Raw genomic sequence first — 26,535 nt, 5'->3', positions numbered from 1 at the left:
ACTAGGGAAAAAAGACCCCCCAAAAAAATCTTCTTTAAATGGCATGTGAGGGGTCTATCTGGGGGTTTGCATGATTCTGAATCCATTGCAAGCATTTGTTTTGCACAAAAAACATTCCTTGGGCAAGAAATGGACCCTACACAACTGTGAAAAGTGATGACTCATCACTAAACCATAGTTTTGTGGGGTCCATTTCTTGCCCAAGGAATGTTTTTGCGCAAAACAAATGCTTGGAATGGATTCAGAATCATGAAAACCCCCTAGATAGACCCCTCACATGCTACTTAAAGAAGATTTGTGGGGGGTCTTTTTTTCCTAACCCTAACCCTATGGTAAGTGAATTAGAGAAAAGTGAATTTGAGAAAAGTGCTTGGGACCGTACATTTTTGAATTCAGTGCACAAAAATACCCCTAGGTGCAAATTTTCACGCTTTTTGCCGGAAGTGAACACCTTTTTCACATATTTCTCCCACTACTAAAGGTTTTTCAAAATGGAGAAATGGCAAAACGACTAAATTGGGTGAAAACGAGCAAAAGGGGGGGAAAAGGATTTCTGAAAAAGATCCTTCTGCTATGAGGAGGAAGAAGTGAAAATCTGACTTAACGTTTTCCAATGCATTCTATGTGTTGAGAGCTTGCTCTCTCTGCACTGGAGAAGTCATCGCCAGCCCATGCAAAATAACTTATTACAGCTAGTATTTCTTATACAGTAGGCTGGCTCGTAAAATACTGGCAAAGTTCCCCTTTAAGAAGCCCTTTTACTTGCTTTATAAATCATCAGGTATTCCCAGTGGATGACAACATACTGTACAGTAGCTCAGGTGCCTGTTAAAGATCTCTTTACTACTTATTTTCTTCTTCTTCTTGGTTCAACAGCTCTCCTTTTGTATGTTTAGAGCCTTTTGCCGTAGTGAACTTCTATACTTTACAGTCTAGACATCGAGACTGTAAAGGTCAAAAATATACTTATTTCTTATGAATAAAAAGCCAGGTTCAGTAAACCCTCGGGATGAAATCCAAGTCCATACACTATTGAAAAGGTCACCTTTTCCCATATTGAAGAACATTATTTGACCGAACGTCAGTAGGTCTTTCATTCATGGGTTTTAAATGCATAAAAAGAAAGTAATACTCAGTGATGGAAAAAATACTCAAATTTTTTACTTAAGTAAAATTATCAAAACTGCTATGTAGAAGTAATCTGTTAGGGTGCCCTCACACCAAAATACCTATAAGAGTGGAATCTGCATTCCGCCAATGCATTTCAATAAGGGAGCGTTTTTTTGCAGAAATCCTCTGCTGGCATGAAAACGCTTCACTCTCATTGAAATGCATTGGCGGAACGTGGATTCCACTCTCATAGGTACTTGGATTGAGGGCACCCTTACAAGTAAAAGTCAGAAATTCAAAATGTACTTGAGTAAAAGTATGAAAGTATTGGCATCAAAAAGTACTTAAAGTACCAAAAGTTAAAGTACAAATTGTTTGAAAATAGCAGATGCAGCGCGTTGTGAGCTTGTAGATCGGCTATTTTCAAATAGCCACGGTATAAAATAGGGCTAAAGTCGTTTATGTATGTTTTATAATATATAGTATATATAATAGTAGTGGAGTAGAAGTCAAAGAATTGGGAATTGGAAATACTCAAGTAAAGTACAAACACCTCCAAATTGTACTTAAATACAGTACTCAAGTTAATGTACTTAGTTACTTTCCATCACTGGTAATACTGTACCTGCCATTGATGTACTCGTACAAATATTGAGGATGTGCCTCTAGGTATTAGTGTTTTTGAATTCATCCTCATTAGTGAGTGCTTGAACGCCATACTTTGCTCGTGCACTGGATCAAGGAGCTGATTAACTCTTTTGCTCTCTAGTGTTGTGCACTTACATGTCTGAACTTCACTAGGTTGTTTTAGCACAAGAGAGAGAGAGAGAGAGAGCACAGGCCCAGATCAAACAGCAGTCCCACAGGGATCAGGAGCTTTGCTCCAGCACCAGCCAGCCAGCCACCCCACATCAAACACTGAAACACTCTCACACACACCGTGCACTCATGCACTTGTGCACTCATGCACTCGTGCACTCATGCGGCGCTGCAATGGGGCGTTGTGTGTGTAATTCAAATTCACCTGAGCTTTTTAACGCGTTACCCCCTTGAACTCATTAACGCACTAAGATTATTTGAAGAAAGATACCTTGAGATCTGAGTTCTCTGTAATTGGCTAGGAAGTTCAGCGAGACGATTTACAAACCATAGATGGCTCCTGGATCTTCTTGCTCGTATTGGAGGCATCATCATTCAGTTTACCATCAGTGGATGGAAAGGGAATGAGCATGCTTGAAAGGGATAGTGTTTATAGTTGCAAGCTACAGTGCCTCACACAACAAGGATGCTTATTTTCATTCAGACCTTCAAATAAGATGTGAAATAGTTGTCATAGATTCTACCATTTTATGAACAACAGCCCAACCGTAAGGTGATTTAGGTAGGGCCTAAGCATGACAAATGTAATACAATGTAATGTCATTGTAATTAGTGTGGTTGCCCTCACAGGGACTATAGACCAGACTAGGGCTGTCACGATTATTACATAATCGTTTACTCGCAATTATTTTAGTTAATCGCAATTATTTTGCATAATCGTCATAATCGTTTCCATGTTGAGAAATGTTCATTTAGTTTCAAACACTTTCAAAAAGTAGTGGAAATAGCAGATCTACAGGCTAACAACGCGTCGCATTGCGACGCGTTGTGAGCCTGTTGATCGGCTATTTCCACTATCAATGTTCTTTTTTTTGTGTGTAAAGTTGTCAAATATGTCAGTCATTTCTTTGTATATTTAGGTTATGTGTCATATCTGCCATGTGCAACTTCAAAACATCATTGACATCATTGATGTCATAGACCACATGAGACTGACAGTATGTCCATACATGGGCATTCCAAGATATAGGCTTAATATTGATGACATCAGGGATCTCTATACAGTATATGGGCTTAAAAGGGACAAGGACTGACACAGAGATCTCCATATATGGCCATTAATTTATTAGTGAATACATTTTCCCCTTTGACTTGAATGGGGAAAATTCAAACGGTAAGACGGAATTCATTTGCAAGTGTGACCTCCGTCACGGCAACCACACTGTGGCGTCAGTTCAGAAAAAGCTAAGGTATGGCAACATGACTGGTGTCTTCGCGCGCGTGCAAGACACCAGTCACACACAATCAGGCCCCACCTCAATTGACTCTTGTTGATTGCCCAGTCCCAGTTTATATATTGAGTGTGCTTGCTTGTATCTCTTCAGTATGCCCTGATGATGACCAGCTTCTGGTCGAAACATGTCAGCTTTTTAGAATAATGAAATAAAGGTTGTTCCTCCCTTTTTAACCTCTGAGTGCCTGGATCACTTTTTTCTTTTTGAAGACACCAGTCATGTTGCCATACCTTAGCAACAGGCATGATACATTTATTTTAAGAAATCAAATTTCTTTTTTCCCCCGTTTCTACGGTTTCTTGGGCTGGATATGGCAGCCTGGAACGGTTGGTCAAGGGCAGCTAAACTTGGCATGTCAGTAAACGTGCCACAATACCTTGTTAAAGTGACCATCTTGTTACATTTTGCATTTTGTAGTTATTTTACTGTAATTTAACAACATTATAACTAGAACAGATAGAGACATTCATGGATTTATATTTAAAAGTAACTTTTATTTTCCCCCCTAGACCCAGGGTACAGCAGCTGCATACCCCTGCCATACCCAATTGACGCCCATGCAACCACACTTGCAATTTTCACACTTGCATCTTTCTAGCTCCGTATAATCACAGTTGTCATCGTATCCTCGCAAGAGAGATGAGATCCAAAGTATGATTGCTGTTTGTTCTTTGGAAGCAGTGGATTGTTTTGACTCTAATAATGAATTTTATATATAATATATTTTCTCCAGCTGCTCTCGTTCCCCAGAGATCCATGATTTCACGCCTTTATCTATTTTTTTGTTTGTTTGTTTCAGTATTCTGCTTCACAGTGGTTTATATTAACTCACTGGTGTTGTGGTCTCCTGAGATCCTTCATAGGAATATTCAGCCCCCCCCACTCCCTCCCCCTCCGCCCCGGTAACGAATGAAATAATGTTTTCAACTGCAGTCCCTCAGATCACCACAAGCCTCCGATCTCTGTAACTGGCAGGTGGATCTGTCGGTCGGCTTTGTTTCGGAGATTGATTTCAAGTCACAGCTGTGATATCTCTCTTTGTCAGACGTGTGGTATACTCTTCTTCTTCTTCTGCTGACGACGTGACGAGGGCCCGGTGTCTGTCTGGGCCACGGAGCCAGACGGCACGCTTAAAAGTAGCATGGAGGCGAGCCACGTACAGTAGACCACGTTTGCTCCTTGCCTCCCCTACTGTCTGGGGCGTCACAAGGGGGGGGGGGACTGAGTTACTAGGGCCCAAGGTGGAGGGGCCTGGAATTATTTTATACTTTAGCTATTGAAAAATAGCAGATCTACAAGCTCACGGCGCGGCACCGAGTGCCACATTGCGAGCTTGTAGCTTGAAAATGTGTGAAAATCTTTGAATATATGTATTTTTTAAGCGAACATTTGTAACTCAAATTTTGCTGATGGGGGTCCCTGGAACTAAAATATTTTGAGATGGAGGTCCGTGGCCAAATGCATATCATTTTGGGGGTCCTTCACATGAAAAGGTTTTTCAAAAATAGCAGATCTACAAGCTCGCAGCGCGGCACTTGGTGCCGCGCTGCGAGCTTGTATATCTGCTATTTTTCAATAGTCAAAGCACAACGCAACGCTGTAAATCCTTGTACCCAAGGCCCAGCATTTGGTGCGACACCCCTGCCTCCTCCTCTCCTCTCTCTCTCCTTCTCTGTGGCTCTGCAGAACGGCGTTGGTTTTGGCATTCTGGCGGCGTGGAGCCTTCGCTGCCGGGCTCCGTGGCAGCGTGACGCCTGAGGTGCCTCCTCGGAGGAAACCGTGCCCTCGTTACTCCTCAACTTGACTTTGGGTTTTCAACGAAGCTTCGCCTTTTGTTTACGCTGACAGGGATGCGCTGGCTACTGACCTGGAAAAAATGGTCAAGACGGGTTGTCTTGTAAGGGAGAGAGAGAGAGAGAGAGAGAGGGAGAGAGAGGGAGAGAGAGAGAGAGAGAGAGAGAGAGAGAGAGAGAGAGTGGGATAGAGAGGGATAGAGAGGCTGGTGATGTATAGGCTCCTTCTGGGACTCGCCGCACCTCCCCCCTCCCTCTCTCTCTTTCTCATCATATGTTCTCTCTCTCTCTCTCTCTCTCTCTCTAACACAGTGGTTCTCAACCTTTTCAGGCTGCGACCCCCAAAATAATCATATTTTAAATGGGTACCCCCACCCTACGAGCACTAAGAGTTGAGGCATTTTGTATAACACGGTTCTGACGCGAGGCGTTGTGAGCATGCAGATTGGCCATTTTCACAATTTCTGCCTCTATTGACAATTCGGCCAATGTTTATTTGTCATTTTAGAGGTAGGCCTATTAAAAAGTCCTTAAATTGTCACTTTTGAAATACACTTAAAACTTTATGTCGGTTGGTTTACCGTGAGAAAACAATGTTGCCCATTCAGTTAATCATCTGGGGACCCCCCCCCCCCCCAAAATAATTTGGGGACCCCCTGGGGGTCTCGACCCACCGGTTGAGAACCACTGCTCTAACACACGCTCACTCACCCTACTCTATTCCTCTCTCTCTCTCTCTCTCTCTCTCTCTCTCTCTCTCTCTCTCTCTAACCCCCCCATCCCATGTAGTCAGTGGTGGTTTTGCATGAATCTCTCCATGCCGTGCCCCCCCCCCCCCCCCCCCCCCCCCCAGTCACTGGGGGTCATCCATCATTATTGTCAGGGGGGGTAATGTGTGTGTGGGTGGGTGCAGAGATCTATGACTTCTTCGTTTGAATGAACCCTCATTAGATTGACTCCTCTTTGTTAAAGGATCCTTTCAGAAAACAAGTCTGGCAGTTATTTAGGTGATTCTCACATGATAGTCAATGGGACATGACGTTTTTAAGCCCAGCATATTTGCTAGGAACCATGGCATGGAGGGGGGGGGGGGGGCTCTCTGTGCTGTTGTGTAGGTTGTGTTTTTGCTTTATCATTCTAGCCCTGATGCTGACATTTACACAGAGGTGGGAAAAGTACTCACATTTTGTACTTAAGTAAAAGTATCAATACTGCACTGTAGATGTACTCCGTTACAAGTAAAAGTCCAGAATTCAAAATGTACTTGAGTAAAAGTATGAAAGTGTTGTCATCAAAATGTACTTGGAGTACCAAAAGTGAAAGTACAACATTTTTGAAAATAGCAGATCTACAAGCGTCACAACGCGTCGTTGTGAGCTTGTAGCTCGGCTATTTTCAAATAGCCTAGGTATAAAATAGGGCTAAAGTGGAAGAATGTATGTTTTATAATATAATCATTTATATCTGCAAAGTAACTAGTAACTAAAGTTTTCAAATAATTGTAGTGGAGTAAAAGTACAAAATGTGCCTCTGAGATGTAATGGAGTAAAAGTAAAAGTACTGAAAACTGGGTAAATACTCAAGTAAAGTACAAATACCACAAAACTGTACTTAAGTACAGTACTTGTAGGCTAATTAGTTACTTTACACCACTGCATTTACATAGAGATGCTCTGTGAAACCTTGAGCTTGACTCATCGTAGCCTCACGCTGTCAACCTCACCAACGCTAGTGTCCCTGTGCTGGGCAAGTCATGAACATTCTGCAGAAATATAGGCAATCTATAAGCTCACAGCTTGTTGTATTACGACACATTGTGAGCGTGTAGATCGGCTATTTTGGTGTAGAGAGGGGAGAAGGAGGGTACATTTTCCCCTGGGGGGGGACTCCGCTCTATCTATCATTAACCTCATTGATGGGTCTGCCCTGCACAGTTAAGAATGTCACCCATATCACTTGTAATGTGATGTGACAATAAGGTTTGATTCTGAATTTGAATCTGATTCTGAACCGAATTATATGGCTTAAGTCTGTATTTTTACCTGACTACTGTTTGTGTGTTTACAACGAGTGAATGAATAGCCTTATCACAACATGGAAATGTAGATTTATTCAAGCCCACGCATTATAAAAACATATATAAAGAATTGGTCTTGATAGTCATTGGTTATTAGGTGAATTGTCTCATTAGATAATGGACTGAATCCCTAAACAATTGAATTAAAACAAGATGTGTGCACTGAATTGCCCTTGGTTTACATTGAAATGCAATAGGAAGATAAACAAAACCTCAACAAACAAACATACATAACAGTATGTTAAAAGAATAATGAATCTTAGATATAATATAGTAGTAGTAGTATCTCTCTCTTGCACGCACGCACGCACACAAACCGTGTGTGTGTGTATATATAGGCTTACATATCCTGCAATTCAAACAAAAATAAAAATATGTGCATTCCCATAGAAACACAATGAAGTTTTGGTTTTCCTTATTAGAGCAGATCTTTGTCAGGGCGTCTTTAATCAGCCGGGGTCCCTGGAGATGGTATTTTTAGCCACCTTTTTTTTGGAGGCTAAGACTCCTTTACCCACACAGAGCACTAATGAGATGGAGCGCTAGTGCAGGCAAGCGTTAATTAAGGCTAGTATGCAAGGGAAGAGGCACAAGCAACACGCTCGTGGCATACATACATTAACTTTATCCCACCTCGTGCATGTTTTTTTCTCTCTCTCCCTCTCCTTGTTTTTTTTCCCTCTCTCCTTTTTCCACGTAGGTTGCACAAACAACAGATGGCTCCGATGCCGACCTGTGGAAGGACGCCTTATTCAAATCCAAGGTCACCCGCTACCTCTGTTTCACAAGAAAGCATGTAAGTGGAAATGTAAACTAACTTTTTCCACTTTCCCCCAATCCCCATGTATCTTCTTCCAGTATAGGCACTCCATCCATAAACCTCCTGCTCCTCCGACTCTCATGGTTGGCTAGGTTTCCTGTCTTCATGGCAATTTTTCTACACCGCTACAGTCCTGTGTTTAAAGCTTCATTCTGTAGGTTTTATGTTGTCTTCCCGACGGAGAGAGGTAATACAGTAGGTTATATGCACAGCAGCCATTTTTAAGAGAAGTTGGGTCTCTTCTCTTCCTTCACAGGTGTTACTAATAATACAAATGAAGGCTCTGTTCCATTCTGGTCAAACTTGGGTGCTGATATTGAGCATGTTGGCTCACTGGAAACACTCTTAAGCCCCTATCAGAGTCCAAGGTGAAGAGCCTATCACCGCAAATTTTAGGTGTAAAGCTATCCACCTAAAGTGAACAAGTGGAGGCCTTCATAGTCAGTCACGGTGAAGTCCTATTCACTGTGACTGACTGGTCTAGATCGACCAATCAGTGAACGGGGTGATGGGCCGATCTGTCTGAAAGTAAAAACAGAGAGATGTGTCGGGACTCGCAGGTGGATAGCTCTTCACCGTGAGTAATGACGTAATGTTGTAGTTTTATGACTTAAAAGACTACACCGCGGTGGATAGCTTATCACCGCGGTGCCGACTCTGATAGGGGCTTTACACCGGAGGGTCCCAAAGTGTGGTCCAGGGTAACTTGGGGGTTCCAAATTATCCTTTTAAAGGTGTGTAACTCTGAGAGACCCTTACAGGTCCATTTGGTTCCATTAGTATGCTCACAGAGTTATGGGAGTCCTTGAAATAAAAGGTTTGAGAACCACTGTGCTACATGAAATGGATCAGTTAGTGCATATGCCCTTCATGCAGAAGGTTGAGTGGTTCAAACCCTACCTAGGCCGATGTCGGCAAGGGTGAGAAGACGACATCATGGCCTCCCCTAAGTAACAAGAAATCTTGGGAAATAAAATGTCGCCAACCAATCATCAAGGACGATGATACGCGAAAGAAGAAGAAGATATTGGGCTCATGAGCTCCAGGCAGTATGAACTGCCAGCCAGCAGGTGTCCTAACTGACACCAGGGTCTACATTTCTCAATGGAAGAGTAGGGATACCACCTACAACCACTGTGTGCTAGTTACTGTATGAACCTACTTTGCAATTCAGATTGGTTAAAATAACTTTTTAATCATTAAAATAAGTCCCGGATTTTCAGATTTAATTTAACTCCGGATATTTAAAAGTGGTCCCGTAAGGAATTTTACTGTCAATGTGCCACTTTGATCATTGAAACTCTCGTAATTTTCCGTATATTTAGTGTTTTGAAATAAGTGTCATTGTCAATATTCATTGTGTATTATATATTTGCATGCGTATTGTTGATGCATAAAAGCTCAGTAGGATCCCAGGATTAATATTTTTCATGTTTTCGGTTCTCCGCGGAGAGCATTATCTATGGTTATTCATGAAAATGACAAAGAAGTCTACCTTAACTATTCCAATTTATTCAATTAGCCATGTCCCCATGAGAATGTGGGTGGTAACTAGGGATTCTTCAAAGGTGATATAGCCTACGCATTCCAGAATGCATAAAGTCTGAATATAAAAATTCTCTTTCACAAGGAATGAAACATCAAAAGGCCTTTTCAATATGGTTGAGAATAGGGGAACTATGTTTTGAAAAGCTGTGACGAGTCCTCTGTGAATTGAATACTACAGTACTGTACTGTGTGTTCCCCAGTGTGCAGTATTGCACTTGGCAATTTAGCAACGACCGCTAGATTTTCTCTTGCAAAGTTACATACAGTAGATCTTAAACTGTGGTTTGACCCATGGGTTACGGTAAATTAACAGTTCCTATTTGAGTGAGTCCTACTGTGTTGTTACTCTGTACCTAGACACAGGTAGTCTACAGCAGTGGTTCTCAACCTGTGGGTCGGGACCCCCAGGGGGGTCCCCAAATTATTTTGGAGGGTCCCCAGATGATTAACTTAATGTGCAACATTGTTTTCTCACTCAACAGTATACACACTAACATAACATGTAAGTTTATTGAGGATATCTGCACATTTCTAAAGTGTCAATTTAAGGAGTTTTTAATACCTCTAAAATGACAATTTAAACATTTGCCAAACTGTCAAATATTAGAGGCAGAAATTGTGAGGCGTTTTGAGCATGTAGATCAGCTATTTTCACAGTAGAACCGTGTTGTACAAAAAACTTTTCACGGCCTGAAAAGTTTGAGAACCACTGGTCAACAGGTATCTACCTGTATCTCATGCTATTGTACTAAATCATCATGATTTCCCAAACCTGCCTCTTTAACCTTTGCTCATACAGATAACTATTTACTACGTTTATTAACGTATTAATATATGCTATCTTTGTTGCGATGATATACTGTAAAGAATACTGTGTTGACTGTTTAAGGTATTTTCTTCTGATCTTTTTTCCCCCCCTCCAAGAGTTCAGTTACTGTAGGTCCTTTCATGATGAACATGCAGTTCTGTGCCGGCTGCCTCTTGACTGAGCCCAATCTGGTTCTCGGTTTAGCATAAAGCACACAAATAGCCTTCCCCTAGTTCCTGTATATTATCTTAAAAATGTGTGTCTGCATTGTTTTAAAGACTTTGACACAGATTAAACATGGCAGAGCCATCAACAAAGGCTATTTTGTCTGCCAGTCAATGCTAATTGTCAATGGCAAAAACAGATTCTGCAAAATTAGCCCCTGAATTATGTGTGGGAGGGGGGGGGGGGGGGAAGTAAATAGTTTGTGATTTATCATACTCTAGGTTGGAGGTAGATGGCCTTTTTGTCAGGTCCTGATGGGAAAGAAATCTCCTCGGCAGAAAGAAAGGAGGGGAAAAAAAGAAAACATGAAAAAAAGGCTCCATGCATAGTAATAACATTCATCCACATTTCCCCCCCTAAAGTCAGAATAAAAACTATGAATAAAAAATGTCTCTAATGGTAATGACTACTGGGCAACAAGCAGCGGTGGAATCCGGCTTTTTCGGGCGCATCGAGTCACGGCTCGTTCGCCCCCCCCCAGTCTCCACCAACCGCTGTGTATTATTGCAATTTATTATGGCGGAAAAAATGAAAACGTAAACGGCTGGGAGGTTGGGGAGACTGAGAAGAGTCATGCTTGAAAATGTCAGCTACACACTAGGCTGATTGTTTTTAACTCTCAAAGACCGCGAAACACGCCCGAGTCGCGTTAGATTTGAACCACTTTAACCATCATTTTATGCTTTAACTATTGAAAAATAGCAGATATACAAGCTGGTGCCGCGCTGCGAGCTTGTAGATCTGCTATTTTTGAAAAAATTTAAAAAGTGTGTGCAAGTCTTTGAATATCTTTGACCCAATCTTTGACCCGACTTCTAAATCCTTCCTCTAAATCAGCTGTTCTCAAACTTTTTCCTGTTAAGGACCCCTTCAAAAGTACAGGTATTTGGCTGCAGACTCCCCCCCCATCTCAAAATATGTTGTTCCAGGGACCACCCAGAAGGAAATATTTGAGTTACAAATGATCACTAATCGACCGTGATCTTTCAAAAATAGCAGATCTACAAGCTCGCAGCGCGGCACTCGGTGCCGCGCTGTGAGCTTGTATATCTGCTATTTTTCACTAGTTAAAGCATTAAATAATTCTGGGCCTAAATTGCTTAACCAGTCCTGTTCTGATGATCAAGCTGCCCGTCCTGTCTCACATCACCCCACTGTTCCTCTCCAAGGGTTGAGAATGATTACAAGTTCACACATGAATTCTCATTAAAAAAAGAGAAAGAAAGGGAAGAAAAAAAGCTATTAGGTTGTAATTACTTCCGCTATTGTGTCAACCCTTCTCCTTTCCAGACTTCCTGAGCTTTTAGTAAATCATCGAGTCAATTATCTTTACATTCTCTTTCCGAAACCCACCAAAAGAAAATGGGTGGCGAATTCATTTTTGCCTTACTCTCTGTCCTTTGCAAGTTGAATATCGTCATTGTCGGGGTGGATGACCAAAAGCGAGACTTAATTGTCAGGAAATGGAGGAAATAACCTGCGTTTCAGTGTAGCTATTGTATTTATTATTGTGACCGTCAGGTCGCAGTTACTATCAACACCTCAGTCAGTCTGTTTGTCTGTCAGTCACACGTCACACTTTTGCCCTTCTCATATCTCCGCCACCGTTGCCACGATCCATGCCAAACTTTGCACACACACTCCTTGGCTGCCAAACCACTACCATTTCCCACATGGCCCTCATCTAGCGCCACCATGAGGCAGATTCTTGCAAAACACATTTTTGGACACTGCTCCTACAAAATTTGCCCTAAGGTTTTCCCCAAATCGGTACACAGTATGTCTACAGTCATGTCATCAACATGGATCTGTCATATTTAGCGCCACCATCAGGTTGATTTTTACATGCGATATTCAAAGACTTGCACACATTCTATCGATTTTTCAAACATAGCAGATCTACAAGCTCGCAGCGTGGCACCGAGTGCCGCACTGTGAGCTTGTATATCTGCAATTTTTCACTAGTTAAAGCATAACATAATGGTTACAGGCAAGCTGTTAAAATCTAACGTGACATGGATATGCGTTCCAGGTTTAAATACAAGCTTATGAAGAAAACATAAAAAGATAAGCGATAAGATTTGATATCGTCGTTGTCGGGTGTAAACCTCGTAACTCCAAGTTTCAAAATTGTACATTCTTTCGAAAGGTAAAGCCCTGCTTCATCATACAAGGCCGTCGCACAAAAGTAGCGAAAACAGCAGATCTACAAGCACATCGGCTGTTTTCACTAGTTTAAATCATTTTTAAAATGATAAATGCAAAACCAACGGTTTTGGACATACAAGGTTTCCACCCGACAACGACGATATGCTCATGCTGTGCTCATCTTTTGAGTTGCCTCTTTTTGGCCAGGAAAGCAGCGTGGTGGTGGAACTGAAGCTGATTGACGTGAGAGACACACTGCCAGAGGGCTTCACACCTATACAAGAAACAGTGGACTCCAGTAAGTAAACAGTCGGTACAAAACCACAAGCTTACTTTACTGTATCTGCCCCTCTTCCTTGTTGCTCTGACTCTCAAACCTATGTATGCCGGCCGGGGTCCTCTGGGGCAGCTTTGCTTGAGATAGTGAATGTTTTATGGGTGCAGGTTAGCTTAACCAATTTAGGCCTAGATATTATTGAATGCTTTAACCAGTGAAAAATAGCAGATATACAAGCTCACAGCGCGGCACCGAGTGCCGCGCTGCGGGCTTGTAGATCTGCTATTTTTGAAAAAGTCGTGAAAATGTGTGCAAATCTTTGAATATATGTATTTTCAAAGCGAACGTTTGTAACACAAATTTTGCTTCTGGGTGGTCCCTGGAACTAAATATTTTGAGGTGCGGGTCCGTGGTCAAATAAATATAATTTTGGGGGTCCTTCACATGAAAAGGTTTATGAACCACTGACATAGTAGTCTCTCAAGAACAGACTAACTGAGCTCCATTTAAGTGAAAAGGACCTTTTCTTTGACGATGGCTAGCCAGATTGCTGACATAGAAACATACGTTTTTCAAAAAATCTTAGAAGGATTCAAAAGACACTTATAGAATCGGGTCAAAATTCAAATTTTCACGATTTTTCAAAAATAGCAGATCTACAAGCTCGCAGCGCGGCACTCGGTGCCGCGCTGTGAGCTTGTATATCTGCTATTTTTCAATAGTTAAAGCATAAAATAATGATACACAATAATGTGTAGCCGTTCTAAACAGGTTAATTTATGGTAGTCTGTGGGAATAAAATAAAAAAAAAACCCTGGAGGTACACGAGGAGAGAATCATGAGTCATTGTTTATCTCAGCTGGAGCTGTGCTTTTCTTTATGAGCGGCTTATTTATTTATGTATTTATTTGGGGAGAGGACGAGTGGACGGGGGTTATCTAATATTAATGAAATGCATTCCCCAATGCTTTAGTGCTTTTTGAGTGCTATGTATTTCCCTCCCCTCACTATCCATGCCTTGGAAATGTAATAATATTTTGGTGTGGGGAGTGAAGACAGCTTGTTTATTATTTTTATTATCATTGCATTTACACTGCACTTTCCGGTGCTGCTAGGGAAAAGAATGAGCGAGGCACAGATGCAATATAGGAAAGCAAGGCTGTTTTTTTCCCTCTTGCTTTTTTTTTCTTTCTTTGCCAGAATGAAGGAAAGAGATTATGTTTTGTTTGGCTATGGTGTAATTTAATGTTTTATTACGTTATGTGAATCCATGTTTAATGTATACATCTGACATTATGGATGAGATGCTACGTGGAATATCCAGTTTAAATCCCTGTTGTGCACTACAGCTGATGGAGGGTTTGCTTGCTTCTATCATTTTACCTACTAAAATGATGAAGAATTATAATAATACATGCTGGGTTTTCTGTGGCTTCATGCTGTCCAGTCATTTTCTATGAACACAGAATGTCCCAGTGGAACCGGTATTAGTTTATCCCTTATCTAGAGATTATTAGTGAAGACTAAATGGTTAAAAAAAAGAAATTTGAGAAAGTGTTCATGGCATTTGTGAATGTTTGAATTAGAGCAGTGGTTCTCAAAGTGGGGTCCGGAGGCCCTCAGGAGGGGAGTAGGGCTGTCACAATTATTACATAATCGTCTAATCGTGATTATTTGACATACCGGTAATCGTGATTATTTTTCATAATCGTCATAATCGTTTCCATGTTGAAAAATGTTCATATTTTTTTTTAAATCAACAATAGTGGAAATAGCTGATCTACAAGCTCACAATGCGCCGCGGTGCAACGTGTTGTGAGCTTGTAGATCGTCTATTTCCACTATCAATGTTCTTTTTTAAAGTATGTATATTTAGGTTATGTCACGTGTCATATCTACCATGTTCAACTTCAAAGCCTAAAAGCCAAACAGTAATGTAATTGTCAACGACAAAAACACAATAAAATCGTTAAACGCAATTATTTGAGTGACATTTAAATGTCATAATCGTGACAGACCTAACCTTAGCCTAATGCATAGTAAACAGTTGGGTCCTTGAAATGAAAAGGTTTGAGAGTCACTGAGTTAAGAGGACATTTTAGAGCTTGAAACCCAGAGGCTTGAGTTGTCCTGATGATTCTCTTGATCTTTACTGCGTGTGTCTGCTCTGATGGCCCTGTGTGTACCTGATGGCCCTGTGTGTACCTGATGGCCCTGTGTGTGTACCTGATGGCCCTGTGTGTGTACCTGATGGCCCTGTGTGTGTACCTGCCTCATCAGAGGAACCTGCCATGAGGAAGAGGAGGCTGTGTGTGAAGCTCAGCCCTCGGGCTGCTGCGACCACCGCTGTGTGTGACATCATGATCACTGGCAGGTCCAAACATCACCCTGTTAACTACACGTGTGTTGGGTGAGTTCAAATCCATAGCTACAGCAAATACATTAATGCAGGGGTCTTCAACGTTTTCAGGCCAAGGACCCCTTAGTTGAGAGAGAGATGAAGCAGGGACCCCCACAAACTCTTCATAGATTCCATATAGTTTCATTGTTTGACAGCACAATGATCAGTGTATTTTGGATTCATGTCAATTTGTGTTTTCAGATATTTAACCACTTGAACCGTCAATACTTAATAAACTTGACCTTTCACTCTGTACTTAGTCTGCTCTTTTTCCCCTCTACACCAAAGCTCTTTGCCAAAAATAGCCGATCTACAAGCTCACAAGTGAGCTTGTAGATCTGCTATTTTTGGCTAAAGTTCAGGGGATATGGATATGGATATATTTTATATATATTATAAAAAACAAAAAAAAACGTTATATCACTCAAAGATTTGGAGGACCCCCTGTAGTAACTCTGAGGACCCCCTAGGGGTCCTGGACCCCTTGTTGAAGACCCCTGCATTAATGTGTTGTTTTGAGAAATTATCAAGCAAAGCAATCTTGTCTGAAGGCACCTCTGCTGATATTTCCATTAGAAACCTTTCCATACGGTCAGTATTTAAATATGGGTGCTGACTGAGATATCTGGATGTGTGGACAGTGGAAACGTACTTGTGTAAGTTCATATGCCTACAGTATGTGTTTTCATGTTCAGGTATACTGTAGGTGTCTGATTATTGAATAGTTCATATTGCAAATAACAAACCAAGCCCCTTTGCTCTCACATGTGTTGAGGTTCGTTCACACTGAGTACTATATAACTATAACGATAACTATACAGTAACTATATTGTTCACTGTTTTAGTTGTGGTGTGAGTGGACTCGGCCATCCAATTGACCGGCCCTTTAAGCTTGAGTTATTATTACTATTATCATTATTATTATCATTAAACTACAAACAACTAACAAAAAAGAAAGATACCTTTCCATTATACACTCTTTTGCAATTGAACGTTCTGCATTGAAGTGCAGTATATGATTTTGTGATTCAATAGTATTAGACATTCTTGTGCCATGTCGTCGTTACATTACCAACAATCATGATTAACAATTAAGTTCATTAATCCTTTCCTAGTGAAGTCAACAACATGGGGATATGGTATCGAATGGGAGACGTTCCTCAGATACACCAAGCATCACCAACTGGATCCGCTATAGCTTCAAGTGAACCACAACCCAGCATAGCAAGGTACTGTCTTGTCATAATTCCATACAGAAGATATTCATATTGACTGCTTTAACTGTTGAAAAATAGCAGATCTACAAGCTCACAGCGCTGCACCGAGTGCCGCACTGTGAGCTTGTAGATCTGCTATTTTTGAAAAAGACGTGAAAATGTGTGCAAATCTTTGAATATATGTATTTTTAAAGCGATCGTTTGTAACTCAAATTTTGCTTCTGGAGGTCCCTGGAACTAAGTATTTTGAGATGGGGGTCCGTGGCTAAATACATATCATTTTGGGGGTCCTTCACATGAAAAGGTTTGAGAACCACTGACACAGTAGTCTCTCAAGAACAGACTAACTGAGTCAAAATTCTTGAAGTTCAGTGTCAAGAGAGAGAGCTAATTTTCCTCTCTTCTATGCTCCTGCATGCAAAGCAATAAAGTCCTTGGTAATTGATCTCTGCAGGAAAGGTTGTGGCTGGACATAGAGGAGAGTACAGTGAGGGTTCACTGGAGAGACAGGCTAACTAGACAGGATCCTCAGAACAGGAACATGAGTTCAATGAGGGCTAAACTCCTGCTATTTGTGCTGTGTCCCAGGAGGCTCAGGCAGGTCGCTCTCTGACGCTGGTGACAGGAGTGTTGTACTGTGCAGACAAAAGAGGAAGAGCTGTAGCCCGGAGAGGGAGGGAGGGAGGGAGACAGCTGCAGAGAGGAAGGGAGGAGAGCTCCAAGAGCCTCCGCCATCCTGGAGCCCTCCCCCCTCCCCCTCCCCTATACCCAGGGGCGTCACAAGGGGGGGGGGGGGGGGGGGGGAGTGGGACTGAGAAACATAGCAGATATACAAGCTCACAGCGCGGCACCGAGTTTGTAGATCTGCTATTTCTGAAAAGTCGTAAAAATGTGTGCAAATCTTTGAATATACAGTATGTAAGCCAACATTTGTAACTCAAATTTTGCTTCTGGGGGGGGGGGGTCCATGGAACTAAATATTTTGGGGATCCATGGCCAAATACACATGAAAAAGTTTGAGCACCACTGACATAGAAACATTTTTTTTTCTCTCAAAAAAACCTTAGAAGGATTTGAAATATTCAAAGATTTTCGCAATTTTTCAAAATTAGCAGATATACAAGCTCACAGCGCGGCACTCGGTGCCGCGCTGTGAGCTTGTAGATCTGCTATTTTTCAATCGTTAAAGCGCAGGGGCCCCCACACTGAATCCTTGTACCCAGGGCCCAGAATTTGGTGCGACACCCCTGCCTATACGCCCCACCTCCCCTCACCTCCCCTCCCTTCCAACCCCAACCCTCTCAGCTGCTCACCCCTTCCTCTCTGCCTCGGGCCCAGCGAGAAGTGAGCAGGTCTTTGTACCGCGTCCAGATCAAACAGCTCAATTATTTACTGCAACCAAAGAGCTGGGGATTTCCACAGCAAAATGTAAATAAACAATCCGAGACTCCTTCGGAATGGCAGCACGGTTGGAGAGTACTCACTTGGCCGGGGCACGGCTGGCTTTGCCAGCTTAAAAAATGTGGTGACTTGCCACTGAGTGCTGGGCCGAGGAGAAACCACTTCACAACCTGGGCCAGAGTGGGTGAATGCCAACAGGGTCCACTGCTCAGATGGCAACTCGGCGGAGTAAGCGAGTGCTGAAATGCTGAAAGTTTGTTCAAAGGGAAACTATGATTCTTTTTATTTTTTTGTACTGTGAGCTAGATTTTGGAGAATCATCCCTATTTCGGCTTGAAGATGGTCAGTAATCTTTGATGTCTTCCAAACGACGGTGAGAGCCTCGGCTGTACTCCCCGACTTGCAAAATGTTACCGGTAATCCTCCGTTCTTTTGAAGCCTGCTTTCATGTTGGTGAGGCATCGGGGTTGGAATAAATTGCACCTCGAAGCAACTCACACGCCCCTCCTGCTGCCTGCTGAGATCACAGGCTCCTGTTTTTGTATTAACATTAAAATTCATGCCACAGTGTGCAAGTCTTCTTTTTTAGTGCATTTCCATCCATAATGCACAGACACATAAGGACGGTTACTGTGGGCAGTTGGCGCTCTTGCCAATTTAGACAGTGCCAGGTCTTTGGCAATTTATCTTTAGAAATTGGCATCCGTTCTGCGTACTTGTACTTTACACAAACACATCACCATACATAGTTGTGCGTCTTTCAGAATCACAAATGAGAGGTTTTGGCACGGTGATTCATGACTGTTGGTCACAGTCACAGATTGATAAAATATAACAGTACAGTAGTTGTCGATGTATTACTGTCCTTGTAGCATCATTTGGCTGTACTTTATTCATATTCTGCACGTGAAAATTCACTCCCCCAACCCTCCTTGGAGCTATCTACAGTTTAACAACTTTATGGCCTTTGGAGAATGGCACCTCTTTAAATTTAAGTGCCCTTTACAGTCAGTGCAAAAGATGTTTTAAATACAGTCAATAATGTGTACATCTTTAATGACCCTTATAATTTTGAAAGCGGCAGTGATCCCTCTCAAATGTTAAGTTGCCTCGGGCAGCAAGAGCTTGTTAGTGTGCACTAACTTAAGTCAGGTTTTTCAGTTGTATGAAGCCGAGTTATATAAGCTGTAGTTATACACTGTTGAATGTGGTATTATGAGCGTTAGTATAATATAATGTATCCAGGCAGTGGTTAAATCCAAATCACTGTTTTAAATGTAATTGTTTATTGTTTTGCCTTATACTTGATGAGAAGAAACACGTCTCAAAGTCCTGCTAGACCTGTCACCTGACCCCTTGAAGCTATGCTGCTCTTTACACCCAACTACACCAAAATGGTTTGAACTGACAGTGCCTTAAAGTCATAGCCACCGTCCATAGTAAAACATATGGGACATTGGTTTCTATGCTGCGAAAATGAAGCATTTTTTGCCCTTGTATGGGTGTCACGTAATCATTTTTTAATATGGGTACCAGGAATGCTATTGGCTGCCAATGTGATACCGCAGGGATACATGGGACATTGTCTTGAGCTTGCCGAAAAAATAAAGCACACGAAAAAGGACCATCACAAGCCTATGATCACAAGCCCCTCCTGCTTTAACATCAATTATGACATAAATTGGACCATATTGTCACAAAACGCATATCATGGTGATTGAAACGAGGCTTTAAACTAGCGACAGGAACCATAACGTATTTATGACAATGTTTATTAAGGTAAGCAAATCAAATGTAAAAGTTCAGGGGAAATTAATGGAATCCTTTGGAGAACATGTTGTTTTTGGTACCAGAACTGTGCAACTAGCAGCCAATCATAGGAACTTTTAGTTCTGTGTTTGCTTCATTTTAAATCCGGACAACTGGCCCCCTGCTTAGAGCACCAATGGTTTAAGTGAAATAAAATAGAAAGTAGACATTTTGGTATAAGTATGGCCCTAAAGGAAACACTATTTTGCCACCTTAATCCATAGGGTTTATCCTGTAAATATATAATATACTACTATGATGTAGATTATGAGATGTCTTTTGTGTTAAAGGTTGACTGTGACTGCAGTGCAGCAAATATATGGTCAGTAATTTGTTATATGTTCAATCAATATTTTGTTCATACAAATTATACATAGGCTAATTATGTATAATTCGTAAAACAATGCTCCTCTCAGGCTCTCACAGTTCAGTTAACAGACCTTGCCTCCCTCATGAATATGGATGGATTCTCCCTTGCATTTTCATCACATTTGACAGTAGGTAAAATCTTCAGAAATCCTATCTAATTGAATAGGGCCTCATTTGTTTGTGTTTGGGTGGACCCCTGAAGACCTTTGGTTTAGAGTCTGCATCTCATACAATCATGAAGTAACGTTATAATAAGATAAAGATCAATCTCTTTCTGTCATGTCGTTCAAATAAAAACCATGAAATGTAATTACATATTTTTGACTAACTAACTACAGTAAATTGAGTTGGGAGAATCGTAATTATGAAACCGCAACAATAGTCTCTCTCTTTGATTGTCACATCGGCCAGCCACTGTTGGACAAAAAGACAGATTTCTTCCACCCAAGGAATGAGTTCTAGGATATGGTTTTGGCTAGTCGCATATTTCCGTGTATGAGTAACAAGGCTTAGGTAACTTAAGACGTGTGTAAATACTGAGAGCTGTTGTTAGGTAGGTGTGGTGCTCCACCTTAGCATTTGCCCATTGGTCAAGCACTTTGTAAAGGGGATAGACATCCTCATTGCTCGGTTGACAATAAGCCACTACAACATAGTTACATTATTTAAACCATCTTTTGTTACAGTGGATTACTATTCGTGTTCTAAAACAACAGGGAGAGAAGCTATATATCGTCGTTGTCGGGTGGAAACCTTGTATCTCCAAGTTTCAAATGTGTATGTTCTTTCACAAAGTAAAGCCCTGCTTCATCGTACAAAGCCGTCGCACAAAAGTAGTGAAAACAGCCGATCTACAAGCACACAACGCCTCGCGGTGCAAGGCGTTGTGTGCTTGTAGATCGGCTGTTTTCACTAGTTTAAATCATTTTTAAAATGAAAAATGCAAAACTAACGGTTTTGGACATACAAGGTTTTCACCCAACAACGATGATATGTTTGGCTTGAACAGACCATCCTGTCTTGTCCTAAGTAACTGCAACTGCATCGGGAGATCAGATGAGGTGACGCCGAGATAAAAGTTGCTCAGAACACATTGCACACACTAGCTGACACTTAGCCGATGGCACTGTTCTGTGCCTGCGTGAGAGGACATAACTCTTCTTACCATCTATCTATAAATGCGACAAATCTCTGTCTGTTTGTTTGTTTGTTTGTTTGTAATCCGCGTATCTCGAGAACCGTTCGTCCCACCGGCTTCAGATTCGGCACGCGCGTTCCCCGCTGCGGCGCGGAGTGCAGTGCCGGGCCTCGGCCCGACTCGGCATGCGGTTTTCCCGAAGCGGCGCGAAACGTTCGGAATCTCCTTATGCGGAGCTGATTGTTAACATCAGGCTGTTCCTGAGGAAATCGGCACAATCGCTGACTCATTGTGACATCACTTCATAAAAGGCTCTGACATCACGTACGCCAGGAGTCAACAAAAAATCTCTGTGAATGTGTATGTATGTATGTGAATCTCGAGAACCGTTCTTCCCACCGGCACGCGCGTTCTCCAGATATGGGCATAAAATGAATCCCCGAATGCGGAGCTGATGTCTGACATCAGAGTTTTCCGCAACCGGTACTGTGTGTGCAGAGATCTCCATATATTGGGGTTTGCATTAAAGGGTGGGGACAAAGGCTAACAGAAGGCAAACAGATGGTCAAAACGGGTCCTATGACAACATGACAACAGGTATATTGGGGTTTGCATTAAAGGGTGGGGACAAAGGCTAACAGAAGGCAAACAGATGGTCAAAACGGGTCCTATGACAACAGGTATATTGGGGTTTGCATTAAAGGGTGGGGACAAAGGCTAACAGATGGTCAAAACGGGTCCTATGACAACAGGTATATTGGGGTTTGCATTAAAGGGTGGGGCAGGCATAAAATGGACGCAAATAGACAGATATCTCCATATATGGGCATATGGGCATAAAATGGACCCAGAACTATATCTGCAGTGATCTCCATATATGGACATAAAATGGACGCCGACAGACAGACAGATACAGATATCTCCATATATGGGCATAAATGGACACAGGCAAACAGATGGTCAAAACGGGTCCTATGACAACAGGTATAATGGGGTTTGCATTAAAGGGCGGGGCATTCATTCTCTATTTACATCGTTCCCGAGTTGGCCAGGTCGCCGACTAGACGCTGGGCCGCCCGCGTCATAATGAATAATGAATAATGAATATAATAATAATGAATAATGAATAACGTTTTACCCATATTCCACCAAAATGACTTTTTTTTTTATACCGGAATGCTTTTTTTTTTGGGGGGGGGGGGGGGGGGGATGTTCTCACATAAAAAAAAAGCATTCCGGCACTCCTTTTCCACTGGCAGTAGACGAGCTTGTAGATCTGCTATTTTTGGCTATTTTTGGCTACAGTTCTCAAAATATGGACACTAGGGTTCAAGTTGTTAATATAAAAAGGATGGAAGATTCGGGGGACCCCCTGTAGTAACTCTGAGGACCCCCTAGGGGTCCCGGACCCCCTGTTGAAGACCCCTGCTATACAGTGCTCTAAAAGCAGTTGTAGGTTACAGGCGACTGATCTTCAAATCTTCGAGCCCTGCAAAGGCTTTTTTTTTATCAGGTGCGTCTAAGTATTCCAAAAGGCTACAGTGACCCCTAAATGTATTTATTCATGGCCTCAGTCTGATGTCAACCACTTTGGCTTGCTCTCTGTCAAAGAAAGGCCATATCGCCACTTCCAGACTTCATAATGTGGAAAAACCTGTACCATCCGGTCAGCCTTTTTACCCCGGCGTCCACTGTAGCCCCACCAACCCCCTTCATCCTGGCCAACGCTGCCATTTGTTCTCCTGATAAAACTGTCATCGCTGAAGCTGATATCTGACCTCTACTGTACAGTGACTGGTAGGATACAGTAAATTAGCCTTGTCCTAATATGGCTATTTTTTCCCCCTCCGAATCAAGTTTTCTGACACTTATAATAGCCTATAGTTCACAGCCTGTAGTAGACACTGCTTTTTTTTTCCTTTTGGCAATCAAACTTCCAAATGACAAAAATGTCGAGGCCGAGTGGCTTTTTTCTTTTTTTTTTGCGGAAAGTCATCTATGTCAGGAATGACATGCATATCAATACACCTTGTATCTCCCTGTCGTCTGCCTGTGACACGGCAGACAGTGTTGTATAGTTCTACACTTCCATTGTATCACTGCTTTAACCCATTTAGGCCATAGAATTATTGAATGCTTTAACTATTGAAAAATAGCAGATCTACAAGCTCACAGCGCGGCACAGAGTGCCGTGCTGCGAGCTTGTAGATCTGCTATTTTTGAAAAATCGTGATTTTTATCTATCTTTGAATATGTCTTTTTTTAAAGCGTATTTGTAACTCAAATATTTGCTTCTGGGGGGTCCCTGATACAATATTTTGAGATGGGGGGTCCATGGCCAATTACATGTAATGTTGGGGGTCCTTGGCATGAAACATTTTGAGAACCACTGACAGAAACATAGATTTTTGTAAAAAAAAAATCAAATTTTCACGATTTAAAAAAATAGCAGATCTACAAGCTCACAGCACAGCACTCGGTGCCGCGCTGTGAGCCTGTATATCTGCTATTTTTCAAAAGTTAAAGCATAAAATAATGCGTACCCGGTCTAAACGCTTTAACCAAGTCTTCTCACTGCACACGACTCTTGAATAGAAAGACACACCATGTCACTGTCACTATGCTCTGTGACAGATCTCCCATCTAAAATGTTAGAATGCATAATCATTTCTAGAACGCTCCCATTTTATCATCTCACAGGATCCCGAAAAGTTCCAATAATATATTTTGTATTTATTTTATTGTAAAGCGTCTCAATTCTTAACCAAACGGATGCCGAGCGGTGCCACAAACGATAGTGATCAACCCCAGATCTGATGGGAACTCGGGAACTGTGCTCAAAGATTCTTTGCCAGTGAATTCAGAGAGATTCTCTTTTCAACGCCTGACACTGAGCTTAAAGGAGGATAATGATGGGTGAGAAAGCAGCACTGTCTGCACATGGAGAAAGGTGTGGAGATGTTGTCACAGGGAAGGCTGGATGTGTGTCAAAACAAGAGCTTCCAGCTCCGTCGCAGCTCTGCCTCTTCCCTTATATCGCTGCGGTCGTCCAGAAACCTTGTATCTCTATTATTTCAACTTTTCTTTTTGTAATTTCTTTTGCTAATTAAAGTCATACTTCATCATACAAGAATTTCACACAAAACATTATAATAATAAAAAAAGGGAATGGTTTTGGACATCCACCCGACAGAAATTATATTATGCATGCAGACTTTTGCAGAGAATATTTTGTAATGGCTAATCCGACCGCGCTAACGGAGTGAAACTGAGACCTCACGTAGCTTTTTGCTTTAAATGCTTTAAAATATGGCAAGTTGAAAATTATAGACACGTACCAATGAATACAGTTCTTAACTTAGAACTGAACTCTGTCGAGGTGCCAACTTGCCCTGATTGGGCTACAGGCTTAAACAAAGGAGGACACCGACATACATAGCCAGCCGATCGCAGTACTTGAGCGCTCTGCTGGCGCAAGTAATAATTAATCTCAAGAAAACTTCTACTGTACAAGAAAGTAGTTCCCAGCTACCAGGATGAGACCTAGTGCCTGTTATACTCAGCCAGTCCAGATGGATGTGTGCTAGATGTCAACTTTTTCCCAAACAAACTCACAGAGAAACAAAACATAACTGTTAGCTCAATCTTATTTTAAGATATTAATTCATTTATGTTTTAAGCCAGATTTAGCTACTACTACTACTGTGAACTTCCTGTGTAAACTGCTAGCCTATCTATTACAGTAGTCTTGCAGCCAAGAATCCAGCACAGATGGTTTGGCGAGGCGAGGGATGGGGAGTGCTTGTTTTGCTTACAAGCCCCGCCCCGAAACCCCTCAGTCACTCGCCGTCCCACACGGGCGGTGCTTAGAAGCTGTGCACGGGCAGGGCTTGTAAGGAAAACAAGTGCTCCCCTTCCCTCATTCAGCTACAGATACGCTGAATCACTGTATAAACAAATAATGCACCTGTGTGATTGATATAAACTGATCTAAGGAGTATATTTTAGTCTGTTTTTTTTGTTTGTTTGTTTGTTTTATATCATATCTACTAAAAACATCTACTAGCCATTTTAGAATATTTGTTGCCCGCTGTAACTAGCAGATGGACAAGCTCGCAACAAGCTTGTAGATCAGCTATTTTCAATGTGTGATGCCATTGTAGCAATTCGTCTTCACTCTCATCCTTGTATTGCCTCCTGCTTATTAACTCTTGTCTCTAGACGGTCTCACCAATTACATTCTCTTATAGATTAGATTCTTTTGTTCAAATCATGGATTAATTTCATTATTCCAGAGGAACAACATAAATATGCATATGCATAAATTGAAAAAAAGAAAGAAAAAAAACATGTAATCGGTGCCATCAAGCAATCCTTCGTGCCTCAGTGTACATAGTTGTTTTAATGTGATTTTTAACTTACACAGATTTCATGGGACCAAAAAGCTTTTGATCGGAGGTGTAATTGTGTAAATCTTTTAGGCCGTGTTCCCAGTTTCAGTAATTTGATGAGGAACAACACTATAATTGAATATTCAAATTAGGAATATCTGTCAATATGGCTCCCTTTGCCTGAAATGAGGATTAATTGTTGTCAAAACTCCAGTGGCCAACGTAATATGAGCTCAAGCACTGTTGGTTTATTATGAATCCACGTTGCCATGTTTTTGTTTTAAGAATTAGTGGTTTAATTGATTTGCCATATGTTATGCTCTCCAGCGCACCTGAAATTGTATTTAGAAATCACATCGTTTTTGCTCTCTGCATCAAGCAGATGGGTATGGTAACCCTAGTGGTTGACTATAGAAAAGGACTGTATACATTATGGACGCTGTTCTGATTCTCTATTATTTAACTGCTACAGAGCAATTCTTATACTTTTTTCTTGATATTCCTCTTTTTGTTAGTAAACATATCGTCACTGTCGGGCAGAAACCTTGTATCTCCAAGTTTCAAATTTGTACTTTTTTTCAAAAAGTAAAACCCTGCTTCACCATACTAGGCCGTTGCACAAAAGTAGTGAAAACAAGCAGATCTACGGCTGTTTTCACTAGTTTAGTTCATTTTTTTAATGATAAATACAAAACGAACACTTTTGGACATACAAGGTTTCCACCCGACAACGACGATATATAGATTATCATTTTGATGAAGAGTTTTCTAATTCTTCCTTTGTTTTTACCTAACACGTATAATTTACAGTGTAAGCATTTAGCAGATGCTCTTAATCCAGAATGATTTACAGTAAGCAAGGTTAACACAAGGTAATACATCAAATCCA

At 41.5% G+C, this 26,535-nt stretch overlaps 1 protein-coding gene across 6 annotated transcripts in view; it reads left to right on the top strand.

Moving 5' to 3' along the window:
* LOC308296097 (multivesicular body subunit 12B-like) overlaps positions 1–26,535 on the top strand; it is a 103,503-nt gene that overhangs the window by 38,562 nt on the left and 38,406 nt on the right. For 4 of the 6 annotated variants that reach the window (XM_080739222.1, XM_080739219.1, XM_080739220.1 and 1 more), the window contains exons 3-6: positions 7,795–7,890; positions 12,851–12,941; positions 15,201–15,330; positions 16,437–16,550. In XM_080739222.1, the coding sequence (XP_080595348.1) occupies positions 7,795–7,890; positions 12,851–12,941; positions 15,201–15,330; positions 16,437–16,550 (431 nt within the window). The remainder of the gene's footprint in view (positions 1–7,794; positions 7,891–12,850; positions 12,942–15,200; positions 15,331–16,436; positions 16,551–26,535) is intronic. The other 2 variants (XM_080739224.1, XM_080739223.1) reach the window with 1 other exon arrangement.

The sequence above is a fragment of the Nannobrachium achirus genome, assembly GCF_963921795.1.
Source record: "Nannobrachium achirus genome assembly, chromosome: 12".
Lineage (NCBI taxonomy): Eukaryota > Metazoa > Chordata > Actinopteri > Myctophiformes > Myctophidae > Nannobrachium > Nannobrachium achirus.
This window is presented reverse-complemented; position numbering and strand designations above follow the sequence as displayed.